This window comes from Balaenoptera borealis (assembly GCF_965194805.1).
Source record: "Balaenoptera borealis genome assembly, chromosome: X".
Lineage (NCBI taxonomy): Eukaryota > Metazoa > Chordata > Mammalia > Artiodactyla > Balaenopteridae > Balaenoptera > Balaenoptera borealis.
Window position 1 is genome coordinate 104326766 of NC_138881.1, and position 21099 is coordinate 104347864.

Sequence of the window (21099 nt, forward strand, 5' to 3'; positions counted from 1 at the left end):
GAATCATAGATCTCAGTGTTGAAAGGGGCCTCAAGGGCCATTTGGCTTATCTTCTACCATTTCAAAAATGAGGCAGCTGAGACTCAAAGAAGTTAAATTACTCAAAGTCACTGTGCTGTGAATAGACACACAGGTGCACACGCACACAAATACACACACGCAGTGTCATCTCTCCGATGGACAAGATGGCCACATGTCATGGGATAGCCTGAAAGCAAATATCCTTATAACAAAGCCTTATGGGATCTTCGGGAACTAACCCTGCTTGGATGGGGTACATGATGATAGTACCTCAGATGATTTCTGTTATATAGCCAAAAAAAAAAAAAAAAAAAAAAAAATATATATATATATATATATATATCTGAGGTTCAGAAATACTTCAGGGCGTAATGTTCCATCTCTCTAGCTGATGAATCCAGTTCTAAGATCCAGTATAATGAGAGGTAATCAGGGTAGAAAAAGCAGAAGCTGTCCTCTCTTTGTGAATGCTTACCTTCTATGAATTTCACAGTCAGTTATCTGAGAGTAAGAATAGACGGGGTGGGCTTCCCTCGTGGCGCAGTGGTTGAGAATCTGCCTGCCGGTGCAGGGGACACGGGTTCGAGCCCTGGTCTGGGAGGATCCCACATGCCGCGGAGCAACTGGGCCCGTGAGCCACAACTACTGAGCCTGCGCGTCTGGAGCCTGTGCTCCGCAACAAGAGAGGCCGCGATAGTGAGAGGCCCGCGCACCGCGATGAAGAATGGCCCCCACTTGCCGCAACTGGAGAAAGCCCTCACACAGAAACGAAGACCCAACACAGCCATAAATAAATAAATAAATAAATAAAATATTAAAAAAAAAAAAAAAAAAAAGAATAGACGGGGTGACTCAGAGGAAGTTTCATCAGGAAGAAAGGAGTTAAGCTCCAAACTCTGCTTTTTTGCTCCCCTTCAAAGACTATGTGACCAGGAGAAGCCAGATTTTATGAAAGACATGTAGTAGATGCATTTTACAATGCTGATATTAGAAGCCAAGGCCAGTATCTTCAGTATAGGCTAAATGTATTACTGAGATTTCATGGCAAGGAGTTCTATTTTAAGGGAGTATGATTTGACCTGCGATATATCCGAATCTAAACTACGTTATAACTAGCTTCTATTGTATTCCTCTTGAGGTATTTTTAAAGACTAATGAGTTAACCTTTGTGAAGTACCATGAGACCTTCAGGTTAAAGAATCCTATATCAAGTATCAATTCACTGCCACTAACAATACTCAACGTACCTAAAAAACAGACTGAAAATAATCAGAAAACCATTCACCGCAGTCCCCTTGGTATCAGAGCGGCACAGTTAACATGCTAACAGCTAAGCGTCATGTGCTTAGAGGAAGAAAATGATCAATGGCAAAGAGCGTATCCACCACCTTTGAAATGACATGATCCATTATAAGAATCAGATGTTAAATTGCATCCTGTACTGAGCACACTCAATTAAAAGTCTGCACAGTGAGATCATCTCGATGGTTAAGTATGCTCTGTGGGAACAACCTTTATGGAGCTTAAAAATCACAGAAGGACTATTCCTACCATGACACCGGAGATTTGGAAGGCATTTCCTCCCCCTATTTTTCAAGTTGGTAGTTTTATTAGGAAGCCTTTTGCCTGAAAGGCTGCAAAGTTTTGGATCACACTTATTCACTCTTTTGCTTCTTTGAGCAAGAGATGCTTCCAGTGTTCTTTTTCTACTGGGTCTAGAATGGATGAACGTGGCTTTAGTCTGCATTCTAATTTAGTCTACATTTAGTCCACATTGTATCTGGACAAGAATGTGTCATTCATGCACTTGATATTTGATGCCCTTCATCTCCTTGAACTTTCCCTTTTCAGTAAGCTAATCTATATACCTGAGTCCCTGGCTCCTTGTCTAACTCTTCCTTTGGTGGGGGTGAGGGTGGAGGCTGGAAGGAACGCTAGATGTAGAATGAAATCAACAGCCCTGGTTTCTACTTGCACGTTTGCAAATTAGCCAGGTCTATGGCCTTGGACAAGTCATTGAACCTCGCTGGTCCTCAGTTTCCTCATGTTTCAGAAACTTGTACACTTCTTGTTCATTGTTTACTGTCTATCTCTCCCAGCCAGACTGCAAGCTCCACTAGTGCAGGAATCTTTGTATTCCTCACTGATGTATCCCAAGAGCTAGCACATGGCACATAGTAAGTGCTCAAGGAAAATTTGTTTAATAGAAGAAGTGTAGAGATATGTGGTTCAATGTTTCACAAATGTGGTAGCCTCTAGTTCACCTGTCTCAGCATCCTTAAGGATTCTAGTGCACTGAAGCCAGAGAGGCGAAGCAGTTTGCCCCTAGATGTGAGAGCTAGGGCACCATTCTAACCTCCTCATTTAATTGTCCATTGGCCAAACATTATTGAGCCCCTATTATGTCCCTGTCATATATGTGGAATCTAAAATATGACACAAATGAACCTATCTACAAAACAGAAACAGACTCACGGACATATAGAACAGACTTGTGGTTGCCAAGGCGGGGTGAGGGAGGGATGGATTGGGAGTTTGGGATTAGCAGATGAAAACTATTATATATAGAACGGATAAATAACAAGGTCCTACTGTATAGCACATTCAGTCTCCTGTGATAAACCATAATGCAAAAGAATATGAAAAAGAATGTATATATATGTATAACTGATTCACCTTGCTGTACAGCAGTAATGAACACAACATTGTAATTCAACTATACTTGAATAAAATAAATTTTAAAAAAAGACTTTTCCAAAGTCTTCTTGGCTGTAGGGTTCCTTCTCAGAGAAGTAACCCATGCCCCCCTCTTTGTGCTCTGCAGCACATGGCCTTGGACACAGCCTAGCAATGATACCTCTTTATACATGGTGAATTAGGTGATGGGCTCCCAGAGGACAGTATAGTACAATGGTTCAGTGCATGAAGCATGAAGCCAGAATGCCTCAGTCCAAATTCTGACTCTGATACTTGTTATAGGGGTGACTTCGGGCAAGTTATTTAATCTCTCTGTGCCTCAGTTTCCTCATGTGTAAAGTGGGCCTAATTACAGTACTTATCTCATAGGGTTGTTATGAAGATTAAGTGAACATAAGTCCAACAATTAGAAAAGTGTCTAATACACAATAATTGTTATGTAAGTGTATGCTCTAGGCCATGATACTATATCTGACACATGGAAGGATGGAAGGTGTTTAATAACATTTAGTAAATAAATTAATAATCAGGTTAGAGCTATACTGTACAGTCCCCTAATATGCAGTTACTTCCCTTTTGTTAACTATCTTCTAATTGTTCAATGTGTGTCCTCCACTAGCTCCTTGTGTGCAAGGACCACGTCCATCTTGTTCATCACTATATCCCCAGCACCAAGCACCATGCCAAGCACATAGTAGGCACACTATATTTGCTAAGTGTATAAATGAGTGATTTTTAAGATTTGCATTTTAGTTATTATTACACTGTCTTTATCATTTTAATCATTTTCTGAAATTGTAAAATGCAATCCTTTCTCCCATATTATTTCCATGTGAGGCAACAAAATTTTGTACAGTGAAGTATTAGGTTAGAATTAATTCCCTTAACAGAGCGATTCTCCTGTTTCTTTATAGTACAGCATTACAGATTTTTGGTTCAAAACTATTTCAGGTGCTCACAGAGCACCTGTCCTTCTTGCTTATCACGTGCCATTTTACATCCTCAACAAAATTCATCAGCAGAGGCTTTGTAAGAGCTATTACTTATTAATTCTACTCACTTAATGAGCACATGGTCTGAGGATAAGAAAAAATATATAAAGAACGATCCCTTATTTTTGGTTTAGGTGGAAAAACAAGTCATGTACTCAAATACCTACATCACAATGCCTTTTTGATTCTCTAGCAATGAGTACGGTAGGATTTCAGAGGATCCTGTTGATGTGATCAGGAAAAGTTTTATAAAATGGCTAAAACTGTACTTGGTCTGGGTGGATGAGGTGAATTTTCATAGGTGGAGAGGGACTAGCATTCCTGCTGAGGAAAGGGCACAGAGAAAAGTGGGGGTAAGGAGAGCATACAGATTACTTTAGCGAAAGGAGGGATTTATGCAGGAAGCAGAAGTACAAGATAGGCTGGAGAGAGAGATATGGAATAGTTTGTACTGGGCTTTTGATAACAGGCTAGGATATCTGAAGCTTTTCTATAGACAACGGAGAACTGTGGATGATGTTAGGGTAGAGAAGCAAAGTTGTGGGACTAGTAATCGGGCAGGAACATGGCAATATAGAAATAGAGTAAAGTGCCTGGCTAAGTTGAGTTTTTACATGATGGGACACCCAGTGTAAATATTCTGCAGATGGCTGGAAAGGAAGGACTACTTAAATTTGGGGAAGACACAGATTTCAAATAATCTGTATAGAACTGATAACAAAAGACTTGAGAATGGATGAAATAACTACAGGAGAATACAGAACGAGGACAGAAGTTCAACTACAGAACTATGACAATGAAAAATACGATTAAAAGCCCAGCAGTATGTTGTATATGAAAATCCAGTAAAATACTAGCCTAGGGAATACCTGGAAGCCCTTTATAACCCACGAAGGCATACAGATCAGAGTTTAAGAGACACTACCTTAAGGTAAAGACCAGTAAGAACTTGGGAGTGAAGGGAGAAGAACAAGAAGAAAACTCTGACATACCTGTTGAGCAGTCAGATCCTGTCCACTTGGGATCGCAGCTGCATGTTCCAGTGTCCAGGAGAAAAGTCCCGTGTCCTGAGCACTGCTCTTGACATATGGGAAGTGGAGTTTCACAGTTGATTCCTCCCCAACCAGTAGAACAGTGACATTCTCCTTTTACACAGATGCCATGGCCGGAACACATTGGGTCTAAGCAGTCCTCTGAAGGCCCCAAAAAGGAGGGAAAAGGTTGAAAGTAAACAGGTGTGGCCAGTTTACCTTGGGACAATGAAACCGAGATACATTGATTTCCTAATATTATATCATTTATGCTGTTTTAATTAGGCAATAAAATGACTCATGTAAATGCTGTGTTCAAACCAGAATATTATTAGCACTTAAAAACATGGTAGGCTATCATAAAGGTTGCAACCTAAACTTAGAAGAAGGAAACCACACATATGCTATGTGAAATTATGAGCAGTGTATAGTACTCCCACGCAAATGGGTGGGTGGACCAGTGTGGGCCTTCAATAAGAATTCCTTGGCTTTGTAAGAAAGATCAAGAATTTTTAGTAAGTCATTCCTCGTCTTTTCTGAAATTGGAACCATAGCTCCCAGAAATGGCTTTTATTTGATGTGTCTAGAGGAGTTTTTATATATATTTAAGTTTGGATTATTTAAGGTATTGGGTGAGGTGACTGCTGTTTCATGAAATCATACAATATAATCAATTTCTTATAATTTCTCATTTATCCCTAAGAAGCACTGAAAATGCAACATTTTTAATGTAATTTTAAAATTCTTTTCCTTGTGGCTTCTCCTTCTACCAGGACACTGTGACATAGTTTTCAATGCTTTAGAATATCACAGACTCAATTATATTTGTCTCGGATTCTGTGAAGTCTGGAAATTTTTGGACACATTCTAACAAACACTCTATTTTAGAAGTAGATTCCTATGTTTGCCTTGGGGAAAATCATTTTGTGCTTTTAATTGAGTGACCATCCCATGGGAAATGGGAAAGTTGATTTCCAAATTTCTGATCTTCCCATACAAATAAGATGAGACCAAAATAACTTAACCATGATGAGGATGTATGCTTTGAATTACTTTTCCAGCAATGGAAATAGACTGATACAATCTGCCATCATCTGCAAGAATGGCCTACTTTTAGGGTGTGGCATGTACCATGGAACAGAGTAAGTCTAACTAAGCGGTATTATAATTAGTGTTATTGCCATTATAATTAGCCCATGATCTCAGGATCATTAGCACAATGCTTTAATACCTGAGCTAATCAGCAAATAAACACCAGAAGGTGCATCTGATTTCATCCGTTCATTATTTGGAGGGAGAGGAAAAGTCTAAAATGTAGAATATTGTTTCAGAAGGAGGTAATTTTATTACATAAAAATACAATAATTTGAATAAATGAAATAGTATTTAACTTAATATAGTTTCTTTTTTTAGAAGGCCACCTTCAATGAATAGGCAAGTCATACGTAAGTAAGAGGCACAAAGTCATATGGCTGAAAGGACCAGGTTGGTAGCATACTTGAATGAGATGGGCTGGATGTAAGAAAACAGGGTGTCAAATGAGTTGAAAATTACACCCCCACGAAAACCTGCCCATGGATGTTTACAGTAGCTCTATTCATAATTGCCTAAATTTGGAAACAGCCTTGATGTCCTTCAATAGATGAATGGATAAACAAACTGGTATATCAAGACCACGGAAATTCAGTGAAAAGTATATGAGCTATCAAGCCATGGAAAGACATGGAGGAGACAAATTCATGTTGCTAAATGGAATAAGCCAGTTTTAAAATTTCCATACTGTGTGATTCAAACTATATGACATTCTGAAAAAGGAGGACTACAGAGACAGTAAAAAGCTCAGTGGTTGCCAGGGGCTGGAGTAGGACGAGGGATAAATAGGTGGAGCACAGAGGATTTTTAGGGCAGTGAAATGATTCTGGATGATACCATGATGGTGGATACATGACATTATCCATTCAGCAAAACCCATATAATGCACAATACCAGGAGTGAACCCTAAGTAAACTATGGGCTTTATTTAGTTACTAATCATAATGTACCAATATTGGTTCATCAATTGTAACAAAGGTACTTTACTAATGCAAGGTGTTAATAATAGGGGAAACTCTGTGTGTGTGTGTGTGTGTGTGTGTAGGGGTGAGGGCTATATGGGAACTCTGTACTTTTTGCTCAATTTTTATATCAGCCTAAAACTTCTCTAAAAAATAAAGTACATTAATTCAAAAATTAAAAAAACAAACAAACAGGGTGTGCTGGGAATAAGTGTCCAGTTTAAAGGAAGCTGCTGCTAATTGGCTACAATCATTGCCACCACATAGGAATGCGGGCCCAAGGTTACCAGATTTTCTAGTTGTTCAAGAGAAGCTAGAAACATAGACTTTTATATGACATTTCTCTATTTTAAATTTTGGGAAAAACGTCACATTAAACAACAACAAAAACACCACCACCACCACTTTGTGAATCAAACAAAACCCATCCATGGGCCCAGTTCAACCTGTGAGCTCCTGGTTTGTGATGTCTGACTTAAAATATTTTTTGTTAAAAACCTGTATTTGAAAAGTTTATACATTTAAACATGGTATTCCTTGCTATCTTGGTTATTCTGTAAATTTTCTTAGTGGCCCCTAGAAGGCAAACATAAGCTAAGTCTTTTTTTCAACGACTTACAAAATTTAAATTAGAAGGGTCTAAATTAATTAGGTTAAATGTTTTTCAGGGCAGATTGTAGATGTTGTGATAGACACCATTTTTTGGTGAATGTCTGTGTGTCCATATAGCATCTGAATGTACAACTTAAATATCATGATTGCAGATGGATTCCCATAAAAACAGCTTCCAAAAGTAACTCAGGAACTCTACTGCCTTCCCTAGGCCCAATGACATTCATATTGGAACAGATACAATCTTCACACCAAAATTCTACTATGGCTAATGGGAAGTGGAAAGCTAAACTCTGGCTTGCTCATGGAGTGGAATGAGATTAAACCCTTTAAAATGCTGTGTAATAGTCTCAATGAGCCATCTTTAAAAAGCAATTATAGTGCATTTTCAGCAGTCTCTTTCCTGAACAACAGTTGTGATGAGACCATCTCCCATGGTAATGGTTTAATATTATTTCTGAAATCAGTCTTATTTGAGGAATGTGACATGAAAAAGGTCTGATTACTAGTAAATTTATTTTCCAATGTGTCTTCTTTAAATTATAAAACTATTACTATTTTGAAGTATGTTTTGTAAATGATAAAACTATTGTGTGTGTATGTGTAAAGGCTCCTTTGGGGTGAATTTTAATATAAAGGCACTGCCTCGAAACTCATTAGTGGTAAGTCTACTTCCTTAGGCATGGAGGTCAAGTTTCAGCAGGAGGTATGTAAAAATAAACAATATAAAGCAATAATAATAATGGTAATTACAAATCACTCCCAAAGAAAACATTCATGAAATGGTTCCAAATGTGCACGTATTATTATTTTTATTATGTGCTTTAAAGTAAGATGTAGCCTAGTGCACTCTGTAATAATGAAAGCATGTAAATTAACACCTAAAATCATCAGTATGGAAATTCTCAAGTTATAAAACAGTGTTAAAACGAGGGAGGAAATGCCATTTTTCACTACTGCTCTGCAAGGGCCACAGATAAAGCCTCATGTTAATATTAGAGGCTGTCAGAAGAGACACAAGCTCCCCCTCTCCATGTACTAAGTAGACATGTTGAGCATTTAATGGTTTGCAAAGACCACTTACATCTCTACTAGAAACCCAGAATGACACCTTGGACAATTCAGTGAGAGAAAAGCCTGGAGCAATAGATTAACACAGGGCTCTGACCTTCCTCGCATATTTCTCCTTTGTATCCTGGCACACAGATGCAGACTCCCATGATGCAGGTGCCGTGGCCAAAGCACGTTGGGTCAATGCATTGCTCTTCTGGAACGTCACACTCTGGCCCCTTCCAGCCATTTCGGCAGACACAGTGTCCTTTCTCGTATTCTCCATTCCCACCACACAGCACAGGGCACGAATCTGAAGGTTGGCAAATGAACTTGTAATGTTCTCATAATGCTTTTAAAATATCCAAAGAGCAATTCTCTATCGATTCTCGTATAATATTTCCGGTAAAAAAAAAATTGTACTATTTCTGTCTTAGCCTTTATTAAATCGGCACATGTTCGTGATTACAAACAGAATTTTCCTCTTATGGATTGGGGGAAAGATAAATTATAAAAACATCCTGAGTGGAGAAATTATTTCAAGTACTTGCTTTTGATTCCACCATACTCTTAAACAATTATTATTATCATCATTATTATAAGCTAGGATTTTTCTCTTTTATGGTTTTTCTTCCTCAAGCAGATGTATGCTACTTTCAGGAAGAAAATCCTGAAAACCTGTAAAACTAGTAGGGGGTTATTCGTATTATAGAATGTTATCTTTAAAAAGTTGTGCATTTAAAGAGATTTATGCTGGACAGATGTCTGTGCCTATCCCACACTGTGCAGACCTTTATTAGAACACTCACTCCGCTTTATCACTGTATGTCTCCTTATTAAAAATATGGGCTTCCTGAGGGCAGGGCCTGTATCTTCTCTTATTCATTTTTTCAATACCAGCCATCACCTCTACTTCTACCTCCCACCTCCTCAAGATCTAGCAGAGAACTTGGAACCTAGCAAATGCTGTAGAATTCTCTGTTGAAAACAAATATCGTATATTAACACATATATTCGGAATCTAGAAAAATGGCACAGATGAATCGGTTCGCAAGGCAGAAATACAGACACAGATGTAGAACAAATGTATGGACACCAAGGGGGGAAAGCGGGGGTGGGGGGTGGTGGTGGTGGTGGGATGAATTGGGAGACTGGGATTGACATGTATACACTGATATGTGTAAAACAGATAACTAATAAGAACCTGCTATATAAAAAATAAATAAAATAAAATTCAAAAAAAAGAATTCTCCGTTGAATAGAATTTAATCTAAAGAAACGGAGTGGCTGAGAAACCTGAGATGAAAGCATTAGCAGACTGAGAACTTTACGAACACATTGCGAATGAGCAGAAAGCATCTCTAAAGTAATAACTGGAAGTCTATGGGGAAAACACAGTGTGATTTATCTACAGCTTTTCAAGAATTAAACTATGGGCAAGTCTAGTTTAAGTCTAGTAAAGTTTGAAAGTTTAACTTCTGCCTTTCCAGTCTTTCCTTTCTAGGCTACTCACCGATTCGGTGACTGTCCACCCCTTCCAGTTTACCTTGGTGTGTATAACCGGTTACCCACTCTGCCCTTTCTTAAAGTTCATCCATTATAAATGAGTTTATGAAGGGAATAGAAGTATCATGGAGTGGTTGGGTCAGAGGATCCAGGTACAAATCCCAGCTGTTAGATAACCTTGGTATTTCACCTCTCTGAGGTTATTTCTTTGCCCATAAAACTGTGATAATAGATCTACATCGTAGGACTATCGTAGGATGTAGGAATTAAAAGAAGTACCGCAAAGTGTTTAGAACAGTGCCTGGCAGAGCAAGTGCTCAGCTTTTGGTAGTGGCAGCTCGGGTGTTGTTGCTATTGCTGCTGCTACTGCCACTCCTGTCCCTCCTCTTCCTCCTATTGCTACTAATTCTGAGTTCTCAAATGACATTGAGTTCCCTAATCAATCAGTATAAAAGAGCAACCTCACCTCTAGCACAGTCAGGCCCAAGGAATCCTGGGAAGCAGTGACAATGGCCAGAGATACACTCTCCATTTCCATTGCAATTGGTCGAACAATCATCCATTATTTCTATTAATAGAGAGAAAAAGAAAAAAAAGAACAAACCTATAGATTGTAGAGTCCTTAATTTTTTCGAAATTGCAAAAACTCTGGGCCTGTAACAATCTTTGCCCTCTGCTGTCTACAAAGCACTTACTATTTAAAATCAGATGCCAAAGATTTCTGTAAGATGTCATATGCAGTACCGAATTATTAAAAGCGCCCTGGATTTGCTGAATTGGCTATTCAGGAATGGAACTAAAAACCAGCCTCACCTCTAAAGTGCATAAAGGGTCTAGATGAGTTGTATTCTTATGAGACATTCATGATAAAGCTAAAAATGTACAAGGATTATAGGTCATTTCTCAAAAGCAAAATGGACTTTAACATGTAACCCGGAAGACGAAGTCTATTGTTTATTTTTCAAATTTAGGTTGTAGCAAATAAAAATTTCTTCTCTAGCACCTAAAATGTTTAATCTACTATCTTGACAGCTTAAGTATGATAATCAGTATTTCATTTTCATTAATAAGTGACAATGGAAAGCTTTTAAAGTAAGTGTTCATATTAAATTCACCACCACTAAAAGCATTAGAACCTAAGTATTTTGTTGAGAAATGCTTTCTTGACTGTAAATGCTTATCAGTTCTTTGCCACTAATTTCCCTTCAATCCATTCTTAGAGAAGAATAGGCTTCAGGGGAATTGAGAAGGCTTTGAAGGTGCCCATAGGTAGTTGTGGTGACATAAAGATGTGCAATGCAACAGTACTTTGATAAGTCTTGTGTTAAGTAACTTGATTGAAGAGGTATAAAGTTATACAAAAATCAGTCTCTGACGATGACGTTAAAAACTGTTTTTAGTTTAAAACTGTATTTGAGTATGATAGCATCAAATTCCAAGTCCATGAACTATTATGATATGCATGTTTTACTCCTGTAGTTTAAAAAAAAAATCTTCTCATTACTCTTTTCTGTAAGTTTTCCATAACTTAGCACTCCTGGATTCTGACTTTTATGTTCTAGACCATTACACTCATTCTTCTCGTATGTACCAGTTTTTCTTTTCAATCCAAATTATCTACTTCATCTAGTTTCACTTGGATAAGCTATTTCCAATTAGAAGGAAATATTCTAGTAAGTAGTCTTGGCATCTTTCATTAAACTATGAGAATTTATAAAAAGAGTTGGGAAATAGCATTTCTTCAATTGTGGCCTTTTGACCACCTATATCAGTAGGATCACCTGAGGCACTTAAAATGCAGATACCTGAGCTTCACTCCAGATTTACTGAATTTGTCTCTGAAGGATGCAGCCCAGTAATCTACATTCTAACAAATACCTCAGGTGACTCTGCAGGTGATGACCGAATTAAAGCATTGAGAACCAATGCTTCAGACAGTAAATTTCCAGGTTAGAGGAATTCTAGTCTAGACTTGGAATTCTGCAATAAAAGCAAGAGGAAGAAAGTGGTATCTAGTCCATTTAGGTGGTTCTTAGAAAGCTGAGAATGAATCCAGTGGCTGTGTGGATAGCCACCCTATTATCAATCAGAGATTATTCTTCTGACATCTGTGTGAATACATCAGATTCCTTTTTGCAGGTTTATGGTGGCCTGTTCTCTGATCCCTGTGCTAGAAAACTGAACTGGATAAGAAACTGACACATGGCATCTGCTGAACAACTGGGCTGGCAGGAATGTAACATTTGACAATGAGCTAACCATTTTTAACTCATTAAAACATTAGTTATTTTCAGAAAATCATTAATTTATTTAAAAGGTCATTACGAAAAGGCACAAAGGGTCTTTTTTTCTCTTTTCATTCAGAGATGCAACAATTATTATCTATTTTCTTATCTTGCTTTCTTGTACCAAAAAGTAGTGGCAGTTCTTAAATCTACATTTGGATTTCCCCTGCCCTGGATGGTTAATAGGAGGCCATGGAGGAAGCTTTCAAAGGTAAATATACTTGAATTTAATTTCACACCAGGTCCTATTGACAACTTTATGGAAGCAGCCTTGTGGGAATGTAGCTATTGTAGAAAAAATGTTTAATAAAGTTTGCTATCAAAATGAATAAAAATCCCTACATCTTATTCACTTATCTAAGAACCGTTCCTGGGCCCATAATGCCACACAGAGCTTAACACCTGCAATGCAAATGAGAAGAGAAGGCAATATAGGAGGTTTTGGAAGCTGCCACCTCCACTGGGTATCAAAGAGACATCGGGATAGCCTAGGGACTCCAGAAGGAGGATGGCTACAGCAGAAACACATAAATAACTAGTGATGAAAAAGAATGTGCTTTTCTGTTTATATTGGCCTCCAGGAAGCTTGCCTTCTATCTTTTAAATCTTACTTCAGACTCACTTCCTAGACACCAGTTCATTAGAGTTGAGAATCATTTTAAAGTTCTATGCTTAAAACCCTGTTTTTATGCTACAGCCTAAAGCCCCTTGGTTTCTGCATCTGCTCTGATGATGGGTTTTGCTTCTGGCAGGTTTTCTCATGGGAAAAGCCAAAGCTAACGAATAATCGAATGGAATGAGTATGGTCTAAAGGGCAGGGGTTTGGAATCAGAGGTACTGAGTGTCTCCAATCTCAATTTTGCCACTTGCTGGCTGTGAGACTTTACCAAATTATTTACTCATCCCAAGCCTCTGATTCCTTACTTGTAATGTAAGTAGCACTATACCTATGCTATCGGGGTTGTGATGAGAATCAAACAAGATAGCTGAATGTAAAGCATCCAGTAGAGTGCTTGGGGCAGAATGGCACTCCATAGATGGTATATATTATCATGTTATTGAGCAGGTTGGCTGAGATTAGGGGATATTGATAACTCTGTCTATACAGCTAGAAAATAACATATAATAATATAGGCTAGTAGCTAGCCTATATTAGTCATTCAATAAATGTTGGTTATTAATGCTGTTTTGATCCCTATGAGTAGCAGACCAAATATAGTTAAGATCAATCAACTGATTCTAACATTATCATGAAATAGACAAAGGAGCAACACTTAGAAAAGTTCATACAGACCTTAATTTGTTTAATCAAATACATTATCCTCTTTTTACTATGATTAAAGATAAAGTACAAAAACATAAAAATACTGGGGAGAATTTAGAGTGAATAACTTATATACCTTTGACATTTTGGGAAATTTACTTGGATTCTCTTTAAGTGGAATTATAGGAGAAATGTTTCTGTTGCTTCTAATCTTAAAGACAACAGAAAAGTGAAGAAACTGATTTGCATAAGGAAAAGCAAATATGTTGTTGCAGATGAAACAAACAGATTCATCTCTGGACAACAGAAAATTATATCTCAAAGGTTAGGTTCTTTGGGGGGAGGAAGTAAGGGACAGGAAAAAAACTTTAAGCATGTTTCTGGGTCTATTGATTTTTGAAAGGTTAATAGCTTGGTTAGTGTTTTAACTTGAGCTTAGGGGTAAGGATAAAAGGAAGAGAGAAAATCTTCCTCACAAATGTTTTAAATCTTCTAATTCCTCTGATTTCTTAGGAGAAACTCAACCTCTCATAACTCATTAGTATTTGCATTATCAAAACTAGGTCTTGGTGGACAAATATCATGAAAGATGTGTCCGCTGAATTTGCCCCACTGAATCTGTGAGTGGCAAAACAGTGTCATGACTTAAAATATTTTTTTTTCTAACTTAACACTTTGTCTTTTGAAGATGTAAGATCAGTGGAGTTTTCTCTAGGGGGAAAATCATCAGTGCATTTTTATTGCCTTTCTGATTACTTTAGAGGAAAGTTTTTGATAATCTTGCAGCCGGAATACCATTTTCTACTGACAAAAGGTTTTCAGCATCAAGTAAAAATAAAACATAATTGTTATAAAGAGCAGATGGTATATCTATTAACAGTCAACACAATTTCCTAAACATATGGTTGAACAGGTTAACTAAAGGATAAAGTGGTGAAAGGTGTGTAGAAAACTGACAGCTGTAAGATACTTTCCCTTCTTTTAAAAGACATGTGTTTTAGGAAAATTCACACAGTAAAATACCGTGTCTATGAGTTGTTTACCCTTAGGGCTCGAAATTTGCTAAAGATCTCAGCTTTATTCACACAAAGGGTTATGGGGAATGACTTCACCCAGAAAAATGACAAGAGCTTGCTGTCTCTGATTAACTAGGGTGAAAGTGAATAACAGTGTGTGTAGGCATTGTATTAAAAAGAACATGCTTTAAAAGGCTCTGAGCGCAGTGAAAGAGCCATTGTGATGATTTTTAAACTAAACAGTTCTAAAGAAAGAACTTTGAATGACCCAAGTTATTATCCTTAAGACTCTTCTCTACTCTTAGGTTGTATTTTTAAATCTTAATGGTTCTAGAATCAGTTGTTGTAAAGAAGAACTGGATTGATGCTAGTTTTTTCATTTAAAAAGGTATTTATTCGCTTTTTCTTTTTTAATATAACTTGAATTAACAGGGCTTCTCTTGCTTATTTCCCTTCTTCATGAAGTTGTTCATCTATGTATTCTCAGTAATAGTATTAATATTATCCAGGTTAAGTATTCCTCTTGAAAACACATAAAAAGGAGCATGGCAAGTAACCTAAAATAGCAGCAAATAAAGGAGCATTTAAAAAATCTTCATCAGCATTTAAACAACATTACTGACAACAACAATATAAACCTTTCTCATTGTGACCTATCCTGAGTAATGACTTTAAGGTAGAATGAGCAATATGCTTAAATAACATCTGTATCACTTTCATCACTGATTGTGTCTTTCTGGAGTTATACTGTCAATTCAAAATTATAGCCAAGGCAGCTTACCAATTGCTGTAGTTAACACAAATACTTGCTCCATCTTTTTTCCATCATTGTAAAATGCCAGATACCAAGGCCCTTGATCCATATACTCTATGAAACCTGTTTCCTGCAGTGAGGTTAAGATCAGGTTCCGAGGGGAGTGCTGGGTATCATCAGAGCTCTTGGAGTCCTGTTTGACCAGTTGTTTTCCATCCATTAGTTTTACAAAATCAAACTGGAACAAATACAAACACAAATATGAGCCGCTACTTTTACTTCTAAGGCTGATAAACATCTCTCACTTCAATTGTGCTACTTCATACTTCTTTGCTTTGGAGGTGGGCAAAGTGGGAGAAGAGGTTATTCATCCTTAAGAATATCTAAACCCAAAAGCATATTATTAATTCTGAAAAAAATAACTCTCTACTATATTTATAAATGTTATAAACCTTTTGGTTTGGGAGTATTAAAAATAATTGTTTAAAAATAATAAACCAAGAAATATAAAAATTCTTATTTAGTATTATGCAAGAGAATCTTGATATTTTACTAAAGTATCTGATAGAAGATACTTGAAAATAGACATTCCCCTTGAAATGTTACCATGACCTTCCTTACAAATTAAAAAGTTTTACAGTTTTTAAAACAAATAAATGAACAGTTGAAAATTTGAGAACATTCATCATAATTTACTACCTTTGTGGTAACATATTTAAATATTCAAAGGCCCTGTCCTTTTTATTTTCCTAATCGGTGGACAAGCGCATGGCACACGTATCCCAAGCCCCAGATGGTTATGATTCCCTGTGCTACTTCTTAGACTGAGCAGGGCCTCAAATGGGTTCATGTAAGGAAGAGATAAGGGAAGGAAATTAAGGGAAATGACGTGGCAAAGGTTTATAAAAGGGTCTTGTAAACCATAGAGGTTTTACATATTTGTGTTTTTATTAACAATAACAAGGAAAAATTTTTACCTGCAAGACAAAACGTGCCTTTTTGACTCATTTCCCTCTTGATTTGCATTCCTTTATTGGGACAACAGGTCGGGAATGTATGGAAGCAGCAGAGGAGGTGTGGGCACCAAAGCTAAGTAAGAGGAGGGGGCTGGGAAGGCTCATGACCATCCTGTTCCAGGAAGCAGAACTCAAGTTGCAAGAATATTTTCTTAAACTTCCTTTTTTGAATCTGCTCTGCTAAATGCTAGTCCTTATTTCTCAATACCATTTTTTTTATTCGTTTGACTGTGATTATTCTCGATATTTGCTCATTACAAAAACTGTCTGCCTTCACCTCTGACTCCCACATACTTTGCAAGTCACAACCCCTAAACTATTCATCCCACCACTCTCTAAAAGGGTCAAGAAATACCTATAATATCAAATACCTGAGTATGTGTAGGTGGAATGTTTCTTCTGCCATAAATTCCCAGCAGAGAGTCCTTGGCTAAAGAAATATTGAATTTCAGATATATAGGATGGTGGATAGTAATCTGGAAACGCCAGAATAAGCCAGGTGGAATGGTCTGCATGACCTGTGCACCAATGTCAACTTCTCCGGTGTCTATTGCCCGTCCTTTCTGAAACACTGGTTTTAAAAGTAAAGAAAATTATATATAATATTAATCTTAATTTATAAAGCAATGGTTTTTAGATTTTCAAGAACAGGTATATCAAAAAGACTTACTCAGCTCTTTCTTCCTCCTCACCCCACCCATCTTTTAAGACCTTACCCAAATTTAATATCTTCCAAGGAGCCTTCCATAACCAACCACTATATCAGTCTCTCTTTCCTCTAAACTACTATTGCATTTATTTCCATCATTTGAGTCATTTTAACCATTATTTACTGAGCTTTGTCTTGGTAGCTGTAGGAGATACAAAGATGAGTAAAATACAGTTCTCGCTCTCAAGGAACTTTGAATATAAGAGAGAAAATAGGACAAGTACACAAATATCCACATTGTAAAGGAAAATACCTGAGCTGGGTATACAAAGGAAGGAAAAGGTTTTGGTTGGAGGATACTCATCATTCCTAGCTGTCTCAGTCCCCTTTATATTCTTTAATTTTCTTCTTAGCACTTATCACCACCTAACATAGCACATGTTTTATTTATTTATTGTTTATCACCTGTTTTCTCCCGATAGAATATAAGGTCCATGAGGCTGTGGCTGTTTTGTTTATTGCTTTATCCCCAGTAATTAGAAAAATATAGGCAAATAGTATGTGATCAGTACATATTTATTCAATGAATGAATGAAAGAATGAATCAGAAAAGCCTATGTATGGGAAGTGGTACTGAAGATGGGCCTTAAAGGATGGAAAGGATTTCAACAGAGCTGTTGGGAAGGATTTTCCATGTGAAGGGAACAGCTTGAACCAAAACAAAGAGGGAAACCGTAAAGCTAAGGTGCAGGGAAGGTGTATATAGAGAGGAGCAGTTGGAGATAGGGCTGGAGGGAAAGGACGGCATGATATTCAATAGCTCCTTGAGAGCCAGTCCTAAATAGTTTACTTAGTAAAGGATGGAAAGCCATTAAAGGTTTTTAGGAAGAGGGGAGAGGTTTGGGTACATTAGAAAGGCTAATTTTGGGACTTCCCTGGTGGCACAGTGGTTAAGAATCCGCCTGCCAATGCAGGGGACACAGGTTCGAGCCCTGGTCTGGGAAGATCCCACATGCTGCGGAGCAGCTAAGCCCGTGCACCACAACTACTGAGCCCGTGTACTGCAACTACTGGAGCCTGCGCACCTAGAGCCCGTGCTCTGCAACAAGAGAAGCCACCGCAATGAGAAGCCCGCGCACCACAATGAAGAGTAGTCCCTGCTTGCTGCACTAAAGAAAGCCCGTGCGCAGCAACGAAGACCCAACGCAGCCAAAAAAAAAAATTAAAAAAAAAAAAGGCTAATCCTGAAGCAGAAAGTAGGATGCTTTAGAGCAGGAAGGCACAAGAACAATATAGGAATTATGGGGCAATAATTCAGGTGAATGACATGAAGATCTAAATTTAGGGTAGAACCAACAGCTCATGTGGAAAAAGTACATTCCAGTCAATTGTAAAATTAATAAGTGGGACTACATCAAACTAAAGCGATTCTGCACAGCAAAGGAAACAATAAATAAATTGGAAAGGCAACCTACAGAATGGGAGAAAATACTTGCAAACCATATGCAGCCATCCCTCAGTTCTGTGGAGGATTGGTTCTAGGATCCCCATGGATCCTAAAATCTGTGGATGCTCAAGTTCCATATATAAAATGGCAAAGTATTTGCACATAACCTATGTACATCCTCTCATATACTTTAAATCATCTCTAGATGACTTACAATACCTAATACAATGTAGATGCTATGTAAATAGCTGCTCACTTGTGGCAAATTCAAGTTTTGCTTTTTGGAACTTTCTGGAATTTTTTTTCCCCAAATATTTTTGATTCGAGGTTGGTTGAATCCGCAGATGCGGAATCCGAGAATATGGAACGCTAAATGTATCTGATAAGGCATTAATATCCAAAATATATAAAGAACTTGTACAACTCAATAGCAAAACAGCAAATAATCCAATTTTTAAAAATGGACAAAGGACTCGAATATATACATTTTCCAAAGAAGACATATTAATGGCCAATAGGTATATGAAAGGTGCTTAACATCACTAATCACTGGGGGAATGCAAATCAAAATCACAATGAGATATCACCTCACACCTGTTTGCTTAGATATTATCAAAAAGACAAGAGATAAATGTTGGTGAGGATGTGGAGAAAAGAAAACCCTTGTGTACTGTTGGTAGGAATGCAAAATGGTACTGCCATTTTGGAAAACAGCATGGAGGTTCCTCAAAAAACTAAAAATAGAACTACCATATGATACAGCAGTCCTACCCCTGGGTATATATCCAAAGGAATTGAAATCAGGATCCCAAAGAGATATCTGCACTCCCATATTCATTGCAGCATTATATATATATATATATATATATATATATATATATATATATATATATATATATATAATGAAATATTACTCAGCCATAAAAAAGAAGAAATCCTGCCATTGGCAACAACATGGATGAATCTGAAGGGCATTATGCTTAGTGAAATAAGGCAGACAGAAAGAAGTCGATTTCATAGAAACAAGAATAGAATGGTGGGCTGGAGGGAGGGGAAAATGGGGTGATGTAGGTCAAAGGGTACAAATTTTCAGTTATAAGATGTTTTGAGGATCTAATGTACAGCATGGTGACTATAGCTAATAATGTGGTAATGTATATTTGAAAAATGCTGTGAGTAAATCTTAACCATTTTCACCACACACACACACACACACACACACACACACGAGTTGACTGTGTTAACTATGCGAGGTGATGAATGTTTTAATTATCTTGATCTTGGTAATCATTCTACAATATATATGTATACCAAATCATCATGCTGTATACTTTAAATATATACAATCATATTTGTCAATTATGCCTCAATAATGTTTAGAAAAATCACATATTATCTGGGAAGTGTAAAACTGGATTATCCTAAAGAATGGTACAAATATCAACTAACTTCAGATTATTATAAATTTTAAAAATCTTATAATTTCAAGCATAAATACTAAAAAATAAAAATTTATTTTTTGAACTAGCATAGAGAAAATAATAGTGATAAAAATAAGTTATCTAAACAAAGGTAATAAGAAGGGGAAGACAGACTAGATGGGACAATTAGAAAACATAAAAGAAGATGGAAGATAAATTTCATATATCTATATCTAAAATTAAAAATAAAGAGTAATGAACTATACGTTTGTGTTAAAAGGTAAGAACCACCATTCTGAATTAAGAAGTAAAATCTAATTATGTTTCTTACAAAAAACATATCTAAAATATAAAGAGAGTTATTTATAATAATAAAACCAATTATTTCCCCAGGAAGAAAACACAAAAAAACAAGAAAAAAAATGGAAGAAGACAATGTAAAGGACAGTTCTATAGCAGTGCTTCTCAAACTGGAATGTGTAGGGACCTCCCTGGCACTCCAGTGGTTAGGACTCGGTGCTTTTCACTGCCAGGGCCCGGGGTCAATCCCTGGTCGGGGAACTAACATCCTGCGAGTTCCCAACTAATGCCCATGCTTCGTGGTCCACAGCCCACATGCTGGGAAGCAAGGTTCTGAGGACCCTGGGAACCTACGTGTGGGGAATGCGGCGGGGTGGTCAAAATTGTAATTTTGAGTGACTTAGTGGCAGTAGCAAAAACAGGAAACCTAGAAGGAGCTGGTTAGTATGAGAGAATGTTAGTGTATCGGGTCTTTATTATTTCTTGCCATACTTTCTAATTATTTCAGCTGTGCTAGCTTAATGTAAGTTTCTGTGGGATTCTTTATTATGTGGTGGTGGGGAGGAGGGAAGAGAGAGAAGCAGGGGGGCAAGAATTAGTTTGCCTTGATTTTAAGCAAGAAGGATTACATCTCAGGAGGGCAAGTTCAATTTGGCCTCATTTCACTCTGCCTTTATATTTTGCAGCCATCAACTCCTTTTCCACACCAAACACAGTTTAAAAACACACATGGTCTCTGTCCTTTGTGTTCACCCACTATAAAATTAACAGCCCATTAAGAAACACACCTGCAGTGGCTTTATTCAGAGGCCAATGCCTTGCAGCTTTTAACTCCCTAAAATACCTCCATTATTGCTTTTTGGGTTAAGGCTAAGAGTAATAACTATTTTAAGAATGTTCACTGTTAACTGTTAATAATAGATTTCAAATGCAATTTTGAACATAATTATGTATTACAGGACACATAATTTTGTGGAATTGACA

The 21099-nt window shown here is 37.3% G+C and overlaps 1 protein-coding gene across 3 annotated transcripts in view; it reads right to left on the bottom strand.

The window, feature by feature from the left end:
• The window catches only part of TENM1 (teneurin transmembrane protein 1), a 777022-nt gene that overhangs the window by 254206 nt on the left and 501717 nt on the right, over positions 1-21099 (bottom strand). For all 3 annotated transcript variants that reach the window (XM_082376913.1, XM_082376912.1, XM_082376911.1), the window contains 5 exons: positions 16670-16869; positions 15310-15520; positions 10430-10531; positions 8576-8770; positions 4703-4903 (listed from right to left, as the gene is read on the bottom strand). In XM_082376913.1, coding sequence (XP_082233039.1) covers positions 4703-4903; positions 8576-8770; positions 10430-10531; positions 15310-15520; positions 16670-16869 — 909 coding nt within the window. The remainder of the gene's footprint in view (positions 1-4702; positions 4904-8575; positions 8771-10429; positions 10532-15309; positions 15521-16669; positions 16870-21099) is intronic.